This window comes from Choristoneura fumiferana, chromosome 18, assembly GCF_025370935.1.
Source record: "Choristoneura fumiferana chromosome 18, NRCan_CFum_1, whole genome shotgun sequence".
In the NCBI taxonomy this organism is placed as follows: Eukaryota; Metazoa; Arthropoda; class Insecta; order Lepidoptera; family Tortricidae; genus Choristoneura; species Choristoneura fumiferana.
Window position 1 is genome coordinate 16,221,464 of NC_133489.1, and position 15,831 is coordinate 16,237,294.

General features: G+C 35.6%; 1 protein-coding gene across 1 annotated transcript; it reads right to left on the bottom strand.

The window, feature by feature from the left end:
• Nucleotides 1-3,622: 3,622 nt before the first annotated feature.
• Cth (Cystathionine gamma-lyase) lies at nt 3,623-15,751 on the bottom strand. The gene is made up of 8 exons (XM_074101314.1): nt 15,582-15,751; nt 15,218-15,370; nt 14,872-15,068; nt 10,771-10,861; nt 9,756-10,026; nt 8,223-8,375; nt 7,081-7,255; nt 3,623-5,153 (listed from the first exon to the last, which is right to left on the bottom strand). The coding sequence occupies exons 2-8, from the start codon at nt 15,368-15,370 to the stop codon at nt 5,009-5,011; spliced, it is 1,185 nt and encodes a 394-aa protein (XP_073957415.1). The 5' UTR covers nt 15,582-15,751; the 3' UTR covers nt 3,623-5,008.
• Between the last annotated feature and the right edge of the window lie 80 nt (nt 15,752-15,831).

Genomic DNA, 15,831 nt, shown 5'->3' on the forward strand with positions numbered 1-15,831 from the left:
CTCAGCACGCATAAGAAAACTAATCTGGATTTTTAAAACTCTGAGATATGTGGTGCCAAGAGGCGTCGCTGTATCAAATGACTTGAATAGAGACCTATTGAAGGAGATCTATGTATCGTTGGTGCAATCTGTCATTACATATTGCATATCTATTTGGGGTGGTGCGGCTAAAACGCGGTTCCTTGAAGTTGAACGTTCACAAAGAAGTCTGCTTAAGGTGATGTACTTCAAGAATAGAAGGTTTTCCACTGATAGACTGTATGCCATGTCAAGGCTCCTTTCGATTAGGAAATTGTTTATTGTCCATATAGTTCTAAAAAAACATAAGACATTACCATTTGACACTAATATAGCAAGCAGAAGAAGAAAAGATACAGTAGTGCTAGCACCATTAACCAAAACTAAATTTGCTAAAAGACAACACACAAAACTTTCAGCTAGCCTGTACAATGTATTAAATAAGAAATTAGACTTGTATGGTAAAAAGTATTATGAGTGTAAAACTATCGTACCAACATGGCTTGAAGGTAAATCTTATGAGGAGATAGAGGAACTCTTAGACCGTCTGACTTAGTGACGCATGTATTTGGCGACTGGATAGCCTAGTGGTTAGTGAACCCGACTGCAAAGCGTGTATACCGGGTTTGATTAATGGTTGGGACAGACATATGTATAAATAAAATTAAAGATTGCGCTCGTAGGTTTCGATGTTGGTTATGTATTATCTACATTCATACACATAAACACATACATACGCACGCATATACACCCATACACACACACACACACACACACACACACACACACACACACACACACACACACACACACACACACACACCGACTATGTTTGTTTCATTTGCTATCTAGATCCTATACACAAAAATAGTTTAAATAGTTAGTAAGTAAGTTTAGTTTAGTTTATCAGTTAAGAAATAGACACAAAATGTACATGTCAAGAGGTTGGAGGAGCGGAGCCTCCTGACACAGGCTTTTTCAAGCTTACAAGGAGGTCCCGGCCACTATTATGTAAAGTCTATTTTTCCTAACAAATAAAATATTTTTTCATTTTTTTTTTTCATTTTTCATTTTCTCTAATGTAATGCACCTCGCGACCTCAACCGACTCGTAAGCGAGTCCAGCGCTGTTATAGAAGTTGTATGGGATGTCTGACGTGTGTAACGTAAATTTCTCCACAATACCGTCAGCATGGATCATACTGTCTGGAAAGTGAAAGGGGTCTTCGAGCTAAAAAACAACAGAAACCTTAGTCCACATTGTCTAACGCACTTGGCATGATTATGTTAGGAAAGGTCTTTTTCTGAGCAAAACGTATGTAGAGAGTGATGACTTTGAATGGTTACTAACATGGACAGATATAGGTACACAAAATTAAATTTTCACTTTCTTATTGATTAAGTATGCCATAAAAGGTTTTTAGGACAACTGGAAGTACATACACTTACAGCTTAGGTTTTGATTCCCAGGCCATTTTGTATGGAAACACCTTTTTAATGACTGTGTTAAGTTTGATTTTTCACTGCTCCAAGAGGTAGTGGGCCTAAGTATTTGATATTAATTTCAGGTTCATACCTACACGCGTTCCTAAAAAGGGTTTTGACAGTATGACGGACAGACAACAAAAGTGATCCTAAATATTCGAGCTGTCGTGGTCTTTTAGATCATTTATTTCGCAAAATAGTAGATATAACATTATCGGATGCATCATAATGATTAATTATCGTTTATTACAGACTTATTCAGAACCTAAATCAAACTTATAATGATAACATAATGTATTAGAAATATTCCATATCGTCAGCGTCGAAATGGACACCAATTTGCCGCCGCACGCAATCCTCCAGTTTGGCCAGGACGAGACCTATTTTGAAGTCGGCGGTTGGTTCTCTCACCTTCTCTTATGCACCTGGCGACTTTAATTGTCTGATAGACTAATCCAGGGCTATTTGGATAGTGTTACGGGATGTTAGACAACTTGTTAAGTGGAAAACTCGACTGTGCCGTCCAAGCAGGTTAATGCCTCGGGGAAACAGAAGGGATCTTCCAGCTAGAAGAAAGATAAAATATTTTTTAAATAAATACAACTGCTTCTATTGAAATAGGTTTACTTGCATTTTCGCTTAACATGAACTGTGTGACGAGGACGGTATGTAGGAGTAATTGTCTTTTATTTTATTTCTGGCTCAATAAGTACCTACCTCGTTTCAAATTCGAACTATTGCCATTCAACTTTATTTTTCTTCAAAATTAAATCAACCTTACATTTTTAGTTTTAATTTTTTTATTAAATTCTGTAATTACATCTTACATACCAAAATATCACTGGTTAGGTAAAAAATATCACCTATAGTTATAACGACCAACCGTGTTTAACGACCAAATATTGCTGTCCCTTCGATGTCGTTATAAACAGTTTTGACGTTATTTAATGGAAAAACTTTTGCTGTAGGTATTTTTTATCTGCTTTGTTTGAGAAAGGCAATTGAATTGTGAGTTTTATACAGCCTTTTGCCATCTTCCAATTGTTTCCTCACAAAACACTTAGTCTTGTCCGCTTTTATGTATCGTCCATCACAACGCATTAAAATTTCGTAAGGAAATTTTCATATAGTTTTCGCGACCCTTACTTTGCCGATAAGTTCTGTTTTGAGTCTCGATCTGGTGCGGCCTGGGCTTTATATCTTCTTAGTCCTGCCCTACGTTTCGTTTTTTTTGAACATAGGACTGAGATATTATCACTTTTTAGCAACATCACGAAATTATATCTTATGATTTGAGGCAAAAATCTTTACAACAATTTCTTCCTTTTTTTTATTCTTGACTCCTTGCAAGCCACACTTCCTGGTTTCTATCTATTGTCAAGCGTTCATGGAAAGTTCGTGCTGCCAATATTCGGTATGCCATTTTATTTATTTGTTGAACTGCCTTTGTATTTAATTATCCATACTAATATTATAAATGCAAAAGTGTGTATGCTTGAATGTTTGTCTGTCTTTCACGTCGAAACGGAGCGACGGATCGACGTGATTTTTGGCATAGAGATAGCAAGATAGTTTATTTTATGGGCCAGAGAGTGACATAGGCTACTTTTTATCCCGGAAAAATTCAGTTCCCTAGAGAACAGCGCGCGATAACCGAATTCCACGCGGGCGAAGCCGCGGGCAAAAGCTAGTATAATTATATTAGAATAGATAATATGGAGTGCCTGACACTAGATAATGACAGACTCAACAAATGAGCAACGTAATTAATTTACTTTTAAATGTCATTCTTCTCAGAGTAGAAACTTTTTTAGGGTTCGGTACCCAAAGGGTGCCAACGGGACCCTATTACTGAGACTCCGCTGTCTGTCTGTCTGTCCGTCTGTCACAGCTTTATCTCTTAAGCCGTAAAAGTTAGACACTTGAAATTTTCACAGATTATGTGTTACTGTGGCCGCTGTAACAACAAATACTAAAAATAAAGTAAAGTTACAAATTAAAGGGGGTCGTCATACAAGAACGTGTTTTTTTAGCGTTTTTTGGTTGCTAGACGTTATTAGCCGTTGCTTTGGCGACCTAGTCGAAGACGAAGAAGATGAAGACGAATAAAACCCAGAAGATAGATGCAGCATGTTTCATTTAATCACAAGTATACGGACACTTTGTATCCAGTTCAATACAAACAAATGATTATAAACAAATGTGACAAATAATGCTTAGACTTATTAAAATTGTAACACACTTAAATATTATTGAAATAATAGATCACATAGGTTGCGAAAATGTTAAATGAGAACAATTATATTGTTGCATCATTCAAACATTTTGTGTTGGTAAAAAAAAGGTTAAAACTGTAATAAAAATATACATAAGTAAAATATTCAAATAATACAAGTCAACAAGGAATTCACAATGAGGTAGGACGATATTCAATCTATAAAATGTATTTATTTTAGATATCTGTATTCAATACCATTTCAAAGTAATACAGTGTTATTTATTACAAGTCATTACATGCATCACATAGTAAAACAATAGAACAAAAAACTCTGTGAAAGAATGCCAAATAAATTTATTTTTCATTTCATTTTCATAGATATACCTAGAATAGATATAATACCAATGATAAAGTTGATAAAGACAAAAGTGAATTAAGATCAGCAAATAGTATGCACCATTTTATAGTGGGCATACAGTTTCTGGGTCAACAAAAATGCATAATAAGGAAATTAAGTTAAAATTTCCACTGTGGGTCTTAAACACGATGCGATTCTTGGTAAATTGTATGTGCATGTTTTTTTTTTACACACCTAACTAACCTTTTGCTCCGAACTACCATTAGCCTCACTTGACTTATGCTAATACAGCTATTGTAAAAATATGTTTGAATGTAAATTCTTTCGGATCGAATTTATAGATAGCGCATGTACCATCAGCCAAATATGTGGTCTACCACCCTAGAGGTGATAATCGTTTGCATGTCATAAAACAATAATGCCAAAAGACGTGCCTGTCAACTTGAAAGTTCGACTTTAGCGACATATTAATTTGATAGGAACTTGTTTAAAAATTGGTAGACCACTTATTTGGCTGATGGTACCATATTGTTAAGGAAAAAAAGTGCCCCATATATATGTTATAGCAAAATGACACGTATCGTGCTGCCAATAGTAACTTTGACTTTGTCTTTTTTGCGTTTTCCCTAACTGAATGTAACAGCTAAATATTCTCACCAGCGTCCCACAACAATTGCTTTATGCAGAGGTCACAAATGTAAAAAAACAATCACAGTATAAATAACAAGTAAATAAAAGAGGATAATGACATTTAGTCCTTTAGTCGTACTCACTTATCGCCTATCTAAGGAACAAATGTATCAGACAGACGATGTTAACGATGATAAAACAAATTCACCCTTTGTGAACACTTCTGAATAGTTTTCGGTCGTATGTATTACAATAAATTTTCAATGTGATGTACATGTTAAGTCCGTTTAAGTTGTAACTTTAGAAGCTAGCGCTGAACGCTTGTTCGAGGTCTTGAATTAAATCTTCAGTGTCTTCAAGACCTACAGACAGTCTGATCAAACTGTCTGTAATGCCTAACTCGACTCGTTGCGGCTCCGGCACTGATGCGTGTGTCATCACAGACCTGGAAATATAAATTAGTAATTATTGAATCTTCCCCATTTGAAGCCGTGGTGGCTTAGTGGTTTGACCCATAGCCTCTCAAGCAGAGGGTCGTGGGTTCAAACCCTGGTTCGCACCTCTGAGTTTGTCGAAATTCATGTGCATAATTACATTTGAAATTCACCACGAGCTTTACGCTGAAGGAAAACATCGTGAGGAAACCTGCACAAACCTGCGAAGCAATTCAATGGTGTGTGTGACGTTCCCAATACGCACTGGCCCGCGTGGAAACTACGGCCCAAGCCCTCATATTATGAGAGGAGACCTGTGCCTAGCAGTGGGACGTATATAGGCTGGGATGATGATGATGATGATGATGATGATTGTATCTTATTTGTATGTACGTTTGTTACTTCTTAACTCAAGAACGGCAAAACGGATTCCTGTAAAGATACCTAGACTTCTGAAATTACATTTATGCTACTTTTTATCCCTATATTCCCACGTAATCCTCCTTTACATACTGCTTCCTTTTCTCACATGCTGCCTTTTGACATTTTTCCATTGATATTTTGTATTAAGTATATTTATATTAAGTATATTTGTATTGTTTTTAATATTTATTGTCTATTAATTCTACGTTTCTCCCGTCTGTTATTTCTGCCACCTACATTAGTCTGTTCATATTTATTAATTTCTGAGTAATTGGTTGTCTGGAATAGATTGCTTTTTAGCGATAAGACCACCTATTGTCTACCTGATTTTTTTATTTTAGTAATGTCACTGTACTGCTTTTGGTGATGAAGTCAAAATATCTATATTCAATTTAGGCTATAACAAGCACTTATAATAAAGAATATGTGTATTGTATGTATGTATGTAAACTCTTTATTGTACAAAATAAGTAAACAAAGAAAGATGACAAACAATGAAATATATGTACAAAGGCGAACTTATCCCTTTAAGCAGTCAACCGTTGAGTGGAATATTTGTATTGTATTGTAATGGGGAGGATATCAATGTTTTCAGGTTTAGATACATGTGGCACGAGTGTTTATTTTATTAACGCAACGTTAATGAAGACCACGATGTAATGTTTGTTAATTCTCACGGCTTTTTTTCCAATTGCCGGAAATTCAATTCATTTGTGTCTATTTTCCATATCAAAGAATGAAATTGAAAGTTACTTGCAATGGAAAGATACAATTTGTTTATAGCCCACATAAGTAGGTATAGTTGAAACATTTGGAAGTGAGCTCATGTAGGTATTCACAATGGCATTGTATCTATACAATCCTCCTGCCTTTGTTCCTGAAATCGCCAACCAGTTATTTACGAAAAAGGTTAGAGTACATTACATGTAAGTTGAATTTTCAACCTTATTCCTTGTTGAGTTTAAAATGGCCTAAGAGGAAAATAGCGTATTTAACACTTCTGTACTTCATAACATTAGTGTAACGTTGTGCTTGCCATTATTCTGTAAGTCTATTTTATAGTTTATTGTGTAAAGAAATAGAGTTGATAGTCTATGTTAACATTCCAAGGTGGTTATAATCTGCTTACTAAACTACTTTCTCGTTGAAAAGACTACAATACCATTGTGTGTGTGGACACAATGGCATTTTAGTTTTAAGTGGATGAACTCACTTCAAAATGTTTCAACTATACGTATACTTACAAATTCTGTTTGTAATCTCATTGCGTTGTTTTTGAGTCCCTATGCAGTAATAGGTGATTTTGTGTGTAGAGTGGGCCAAATTTTATGCCGCTGAGTATATAAGTAGATATAAAGAATTTGCTACAATGATGTTACGTCGGTAGATTCGTTCTCAGAATGTCGTAAAATTGCATTCTTTATTTGTTCAGCTTTTGTGGTAGACTGTACCCCTTAAGAGGAAGGCGATTTGCACTATTATATATATTTTTTAAATGTGAACATAACAACTCACGGTAACTCAGCCAGACTCTCGTATCCACCCAGACTCTCGGCCAATGTGAACACCTTCAAGGAACTTAGGAACTTCCGCGATTCCTGCAAACCACCGCTATGCTTGAAACTGAATACACCAGAATGACCCGACATTTGTTTTTTCGCCAATTCATGCTGAGGATGAGATTTAAGGCCTGGAAAAAAACAGATAAATTAATTTATCACGATGCGTATTCTTATCTGTTTTATGAAATGATACGAAAGGTCAAGAACGAAACAGGTTATCGTTGCGTATGAGAATATTTTAAAGATACTTAAACTAGCATGGACGAGTGATGGGTCATAGGTGAAACGAAATAAAAACGGTATCACGGGCAACAACTCAATTGCAATACTTATAAGATGGGTGGGTAAGGCACAGAAGCATTAGGTACGGACGCAGATTCTTGTGTGTTACGAAAAGAGTTAAAGAATATGTCAATGTCCCAATGTATGGATGTAGGTATATAACCCAATCACCTTGCTATTCTGCTGCCGTGTGTGGTAGTTGGTTTTAGTTCATAGATATATTTGTCGCTTAACATACCAGGGTCAAAAAGGTTTCTAAGTCTTACCCAGGTATATTACTCAGTCCATTTGCTGCAGTCGGTCGTTGAATCTAGGTATGACCGGGTTAGAATAGAGTTGCGTCAATGCCACAGAGTTTTTCAGTGGCAATGTGTATTCGAGTAATGCCACCAGTGCAGCAGGAAGTTAAAAAAATGACAATGTTGGTTTTATCAGCGTTGAATTTAGGCACCCGTAAACACTGCAGTTCTCACGTTCTCGTGACGTCGCTATTATTAAATAAAATATTATAGTATGTAACTACTAACTTAGTACCGAACGTTTATAGCCACGTTACGGAATCGACTTTTATTGTGTCTGAAGCCCCTATTTTTCCAGCTCAGAATCATCAACTGAGTCTACCTCCCAAATTTTGTTGAAGTCTGAGAGATAAACTCAGGGTACAACGTTAGATAGCCATGCCCCTATTTAAATCAGGGATAGTATAGCTTAAGTTACTAATAGTGAATGATATTTTCCAGAGATTATTCTCTAGAAATACATAAATGGTAAATCTGAACACACAAACAAAATATACATATGTAGATAACGTACCTGGGTGAAGAACCTTTGTAACTTTAGGGTGCTTTTCCAGCCACTCTGCGATTACTAGAGCAGATTTTTTGTGTTGTTCCATACGCAACGCTAAGGTCTTCAAACTCCTGTTGACCATGTAGCAGTCGAAAGGAGACGGCACAGCACCCATTGCTGTAAAATATAATTTAAATTTAATCAGATTGTTTTATTTTTATTTTACTTTATGTAAGTAAAAGTATTCTGTTACTGTTACGTTTAGGTACCTACACTATTGCTCATACATAACGTTGTGTAAGGCTCTTTGACAGACACAATTGCGTTACTTTTTACAATGATTGGACATTTAGAAATCGAGACATTTAATTACACTACAACTAGAATGTTATGTTTATGTCTCGCTCGGGCGGGACTCGACGGTTTTCTTCGTTTTCCTAAAGACTCATATGAGAAAAAATAAGTTTTTATTAAAAATTCATTTTTAATACAAGTTTTTTTTGCTGACTGTACTTTCTGTTGACTGTAGTTGCATTGTCATCTAAACTACATATCCTTACCAAATATCAAGTTGGTACTATTAACCATTGAGGAGTTCCCTCCTGCAGAGACCACCTTGGCAGGACCACCAAGATGTCACTACCAAATTATTGTATTGTCACCAAATTTACATAAGTATGCAAAATTTCAAGTCAATCGGACCACTGGAAGTTGGTCAAATTTAGCTTCCAAGATTTGACCCAAACAAATAAATAAACAAATAGGGCAAGCTAAAGAAAAGCTTGTAATAAGTCTCTGTTAAAAATTTAATTTTTAATACAAGCTTTTTTTACTGACTGTACTTTTTGTGGACTGTACTTGCATTGTCATTTAAACTGCATACTGCATATCCGTACCAAATTTCAAGTCGATACTATTAACCATTGAGGAGTTCCCTCCTGCGGAGACGATCCTAGCAGGACTACCAAGATGTCACTACCAGATTATTGTATTGTCACCAAATTTACATAAGTATGTCAAAATTCAAGTTAATTGGACCGCTGGAAGTGGGTCAAATTTAGCTTCCAAGATTTGATCCAAACAAATAAATAAATAAACAAAACAGGGCAAGCTAAAGAAAAGCTTGTAATAAAAAGAAAATCGATCTTCTGTTTTCAGTTCCTAATACTATTATTGTTATACCTAGTTAATCAATCTGATATATTTTATTCACATTTTTCACAAGACGTGCAGTGGTTATAATATCAAGAGATAATACCTACTTACATTAAATATTTTCTTGAGAGATAGCAACATGTTTGAGTTAATAGGAGCTTAATATATTTTATCGCGTTTATCTATATTGCTCTTAAGTCTACTTCAGTAGTAGGTGAATGATGTCATGTGCGCCAACAGGATTAAGGCAGGGGGTACTTTACATTGTGTGCAACCTAGTAATTTTGGGTATCTTTTTGGAATATTTGTGTGTTTTATATTTCCTGCCAGGTGCAAGTCACCTGAAGCGAAAACAATCCTAAATCAGACCCTGCCTTATGTCCATTTCAAAATTCAACTTACCGTTTTGTAGGAACCGGAGTCGCGTCGCTAGCTCATCATCATTAATAACCGTAGCTCCCATAATTACATCGGAATGCCCATTCATGTATTTGGTCAAAGAGTACACGACAATATCAGCTCCAAAATCCAGCGGCCTTTGCAGGTACGGCGTCAAGAAAGTGTTGTCTACTACGATGATAATGTGTTGACCATGATTCTTTATGATTTTGCTTATGGTCGCCAAGTCCGCAATCTTCAGGTTGGGGTTGGTTGGAGTTTCCAGCCACACCAACTGGAATAATAAATTCAATTAATGCTCGATCTAAGGGCTGAAAGTGTTGAAATTACTAATCAATGGAAAGTAGGTATTTTATGGAACTGCACTTGATACTTGCATTTACTTTAAAAAAAAATTGCTTATCCAGGTGAAACTATCGGAATTTGATGCTTTACAATATGAACAAGGTTTAAATCTAAAACAAAAATTGTTTTATAATCATCCATCAGGCGCTGTTCCAGACGAATTTTGGCGTGGCGCCTGTGCACAACGTCTTTGGTGACTGACCAGACCGATGCGAGAGCGAGATGTTCGCTCACAGGCCAGACAAGAGAAGTCTGCGGATGTAGGTTTATAATCATATCACGTAATAAATTAATCTTGACTTGGCAAGTTTACTTTATCATCGCAAAATCATAACATAACACGTTCCGAAACGTAATCGCATCACTACCTATTTTTTTGCGTAATTTGCATATTTCAACTTAATAGTTAGTTGGGTAGTTAACTAAGATTAATTTATTATACTCGTATGTCCAAGCATACATAAATTATGCAATGGCGGTAGTGTATTTGAAATATTACGATTAAATTTGTTATGGTTACAGCATTGATTACATGCTGATACGATTAACGGTGAATCAATATTATTGTCGATAAGGCTCGCTCTATTCGTCCTAAACTTAAACATACTGCGTTAGTAATATAATAGAAGAAAAAACTTTTGTATAACATACGAGTGTTGATAAATGTACATACCTTTGTATTTTCCTTTATCGCTTTATCGACTTCCTCTGGCTTTGTGAAGTCTGCGAACGTTGTTTCAATATTCATAGCAGCAGCCACGTTTCTGAGTTGAAATAAAAAAAAACATTAACGGCACGTGCCTTAATAAAGACACACAAATATCTGAGAATAGGTACCTATTGATGAATTTCAGGTTGGTCATAGTTTTTATTTTTACATTGTGCGTAAAAAATACCATGTGATTTTCCATTATTCAGGACTTTGTCATTACGAGGAAATTAAGGTTTTATTTAGTCTTGAAGAAAGTTAAAGATAATGGGTGGACTCGTCTCAAATCTCAATTAATGGAGTGGTTTCTATTAAGTAATGATTTTATTTCAACTTCGTTTATGGTTAACACGTGTAAAACAAGTAACAAGTGAAGTAGTTCATTAGTTTCATTACAATGAACTTACACTACGTACCTAAGTTCGTAATAGCTACCGTGTAATATAATACTATTAATTGTCTTCATACGAACGATAATGTATTCTATTGACGCAGTGTTGCTAATTTTACACATGTCCTTAACGCGCAAATTGAGTGTAAGCCTTATGTCAATGCCGTAAGGCATAAATTTTTGGCTGGCATTGAGAACAGTTACACTTAATAAGGAGTGTCAAAATTAATAGTGGAGGAATCAGAAGTGACCCGATTTTATTACTTTGATAGTGGAATGGAAATCTTAACACAAATGTTTTTTACTATGTAAAGTTTACGCCTCAATGTTAGACACTGAATAAATAATAAATATTACTATGAGCTACGAATAATAAGATTTTTATTCGTAGACTATGAGCCAGAAATTGAATACTACTGCGGTATTTGTGCGTTGCTAACCACAATGTAACCCCACCCAAACTACCTAAACGTAGGGAAAGTTGCATTTGGGTTAGGATCATTTTTGAACGTGGCGCGCGATGAAATTTATTCCGAGGATGCAGACGATCGAGAAAATCAGATGTAAACAAAAAAAACCGGCCAAGAGCGTGTCAGACACGCCTAAAATAGGGTTCCGTAGCCATTACGAAAAAACTAAGTAATATTTTTCTAAGGATTTCGTATTTTATACGGAATCTTCCAAGTTTAGGTATATTTTATACCTTAGGCTGCTATTTACTCATAAACTACTAATAATTCTCAAGCAAACTTGGCCGCTATAGTTTTCCTTCAGTTTGATATACTTACTACCATCCTGAATTTTTTCAAATTATTCCACCCACCGGTTTAGATTTTAGAGGGGGGGACGCTAGATTTTAATGAAAATTTGCACTTTCATGTTGAATATTTCGCAAACAAATCACTGAATCGAAAAATCGTCTTAGCAAACCCCTAATGGTTTTAAAAGACCTATCCAACGATACCCCACACGGCCACACTATAGGGTTGGATGAGAAAAAAAAATCCCCCCCCACTTTACGTCTATGGGAGGTACACTAAAAAAATGGTTTTTTTTTTGAACTTTTAATTATACCATTTTGTCGGCATAGTTTACCTATATATCCGTGCAAAATTACGGCTTTCTAGCATTGATAGTCCCTGAGCAAAGCCGCGGACGGACGGACAGACAGACAGACATGGCGAAACTATAAGGGTTCCGTTTTTGCCATTTTCGCTGCGGAACCCTAAAAAGCAGTGAAAACTTGGATTCTGATTTTGCATTTTTAGATAGACATTTCATACAATTACATAGTTTCATGACTTCGCCGCGCGTAGCAACACAGACCAGGTTCACTTTATATTAAAAGATTCCTTCCTCGGTTCCTTGTGTGATAAAAACCGGCCAAGTGCGTTTTTGGCCACGCGCATTTGTATACTGTAGTTTCTAAGGAGTATTTTTATATTTTGTTTATTATTTTAAATCCTTTCATTCAGGACTGAATTAAATTTATTAGCATACTTTACATAGTTGCATTGCATGGTTTACAGACAGATACGTTTGTTTTATCTGCTTAGGTAGCTTGATAACTCGCCTATTCATGGGTAATAACAAGGACATTTTAAAGAAACAAAAGAAGTTTTATATAAGCAAGTATCTGAAGATAAGGAATACCATGGTGCTTACGTGTAGGCACATGTGGCGATAAACTCATTGATGAATGACTTGCGCAATTGTAAAGTGAGGAGGAAGTTTACCACTTTGTAGTCTGTCAGTCACCCATTTTATGACTAATTGTTAATTGGCGCCTGTTGTGAAATATGGTGATATCGTGTAAAACTCTTGAAACCTCAGAGGAAGTAATCTGAAACCACCGAAAATGGCCAGAGACTAAATTATAGCGGCATGTAAAGTACCTATTGCGTAAAGAACGCTACCACGGATGGATAGTATGCATTTTTTCCTGCTGTTTAGCTCTAGACCACTAACTAAAGCTGCGTGTCCACTGCATCGGAAAATCGGAATTGAGCCGTACCTACGGCACAGCCTACGGAGCGGACGGATTTTGAGTGCTAGCGGTACCTACACTCCGAAATTCAGTAAAAAGCTGCAAATGTTGTTAAAAGTATGAAAATTTGAACGATTGATCTTTAGGCCAAAAAAACAATTTGACTCGTAGCACGGAAAAAAAAACCGGCCAAGAGCGTGTCGGACACGCCCGAAATAGGGTTCCGTACCCATTACCAAAAAATTAAGTAATATTTTTCTAAGGTTTTCGTATTTTGTACGGAATATTCCAAGTTTAGGTATATTTTATACCTTAGGCTGCTATTTTATTTACTCTTAAACTACTAATAATTCTCAAGAAAACTTAACCGTTATAGTTATCCTGAAATTTTTCAGTATTTTTCCACCTACCGGTTTAGATTTTAGAGGGGGGGAATATTTTGCAAACAAATCACTAAATCGAAAAATCGTTTTAGAAACCCCGTAATGGTTTTGTAAGACCTATCCAACGATATCCCACACCAGACACCACACTACAGGATTGGATGAGAAAAAAAAACACCCCCACTTTACGTCTATGGGCGTTACCCTAAAAAAATAATATAACGGGATATATATAATGTAACCCGTTTTGCCATTTTGGCTCCGGAACCCTAAAAAGGAGAGGAGTTATGACGTCATCTTTTTTTGTATGGGAAAATTTTTTTTTTGTTCTGAAACCTTTCTAGAAATATATCATCATTATATTTCAGTCACTTGTTTTAAATTAAAATTAAAATCATTTTCAAAACATCCCAAGTTAGGGCTCCTCCAGATATAATACGGTTGAATCATTTTTTGTAAAATATACTTAAACCATATCATTATCTAGAGGAGCCCAAACTTGTTGTTTTGAAAATGATTTTTATTCAAATTTAAAACAAGTGACTGAAATATAATGATGTGATATATTCCTAGAATTAGCTTAGTAAGCCCTTTCATTGGATACCACACACGATAGGTTTCAGAACAAAAAAAAGATGACGTCATATCATAACTCCTCTCCTTTTTTGTATGGCCTAAAGATCAATCGTTCCGATTTTCATGCTTTTAACACCATTTGCAGCTTTTTTTGGCGTACCGCTAGCACTATTGTGCTTTGTACCTATAGATTTCTATTCTATGGTACTGCGTGCACTGAATCGGCATTTCTGCGCCATAGAAATCTATACTAAGCAACAAATCCGTCCGCTCCGTATGGTGCGTACGCTCCGATTCAGATGCAGTCTAAGAATAATAATTATTATTCGCAAGATGCAGTGAACTCGCAGCTTAACTAGCCGGTTCGTTTTGATTTTCATGTACGTAAATATTCCTATTATGCTATTATGTAAGTATTCAAAAAATAATGTCGTCAAAATATCAAAAATTAAAAATCAGCAATCAGGTTTCTAGTAAAAAATATAAAAATAAATATATACTTAAATAAAATAAAATAAATGTTTAATTTTATTAGTGATTTTACTTGACTATTTTTTTTATTTAATTTATTTCGTGTGTTATTTTAATTTTATATTACAAATAAAAAAAACTCATGAATACCTAAATGAATAAATCCTAATATTCATAATACTAATACGTAGGTATTTTTTATTACATAAATTACTTAATAAATTTTAAATATAAAAATATGAATAACATTATCTTACCTGAATAATCTGTTGGTGCCTCCGTAGACGTCGTCGCCAGAAAGTATATGGTCTCCAGCTTTTAACAATCCAAGGAGGGTTGTCGTGGCCCCCAATCCTGATGAAAATGTGAATCCGTGTCTCCCGCCATCTAAAGCCGCCAGGCACTCTTCCAAAACGTTACGCGTCGGATTGCCTGATCTGCCGTACTCAAAGCCCTGCAAGTACAATTTTTAAAAAATGGACTAGAAGGAGAGAGCGATACATACATTTTTCGTGCCATTTCATTTATTTACCATGTGGTAAGTATTTTATTTTTTCTATATACAAAAGTTTTTATATACTTAATAAAATATTGTGTTTTTACCGTGTGTTCCCCTGGCGCCGGCTGTTTAAACGTAGTTGAAGTAACTATAGGAGTAACAACAGCTGCTGAATTCCATTTTTCCGGTTCTTGAGCGTGGTGAATAGCGATCGTCGCGAATCCTGGCTTTTGTTTCAAAAAACCCTGTTCTGCCATCTGTACACAAGAAATAATTTTTATACTGTTTTTAGAACTACTCAGTAAACCGACGAATTTTTTGCACACTTTACAGACAGTGTTTTAAAAATATTCAAAGTCAAGGTTATGGGATGATAGCGAAATGTGCTAAAATTTCATCATGATCACCAATTAAAACACGGAAACTTAAGCTAATTTATCACTGTAACGTAATAACAAAACAAGGTACCTTTGCTTGTTGTTTCAAGGCACTACAATTAATAAAATTAAATATCGACGTCTTCTGTTACGATTATTCTATTTTGAGATAAGCTGACGCAACGGCCGCACCGTACGACTTCTTAGCTCAAAATGTTTGAATAGAATTGAATGGAATGAATGAGTGACAAGACAAGACAACTAAGCTAATGAAACCAAACGAATGAATGAATGAATATATACGTATGCGAGCGAGGGTCTGCTGGGCTACTATGAAACTC

Excerpts from the sequence above, each read along its gene's own strand:
- Cth (XM_074101314.1), bottom strand. The coding sequence starts at position 15,370 with ATGGCAGAACAGGGTTTTTTGAAACAAAAGCCAGGATTCGCGACGATC. Across the intron at positions 15,069-15,217 it reads CGGCGCCAGGGGAACACACG|GGCTTTGAGTACGGCAGATC; the intron begins GTAAAAACACAA and ends TTGTACTTGCAG. Across the intron at positions 10,027-10,770 it reads CGATAAAGGAAAATACAAAG|TTGGTGTGGCTGGAAACTCC; the intron begins GTATGTACATTT and ends TTATTATTCCAG.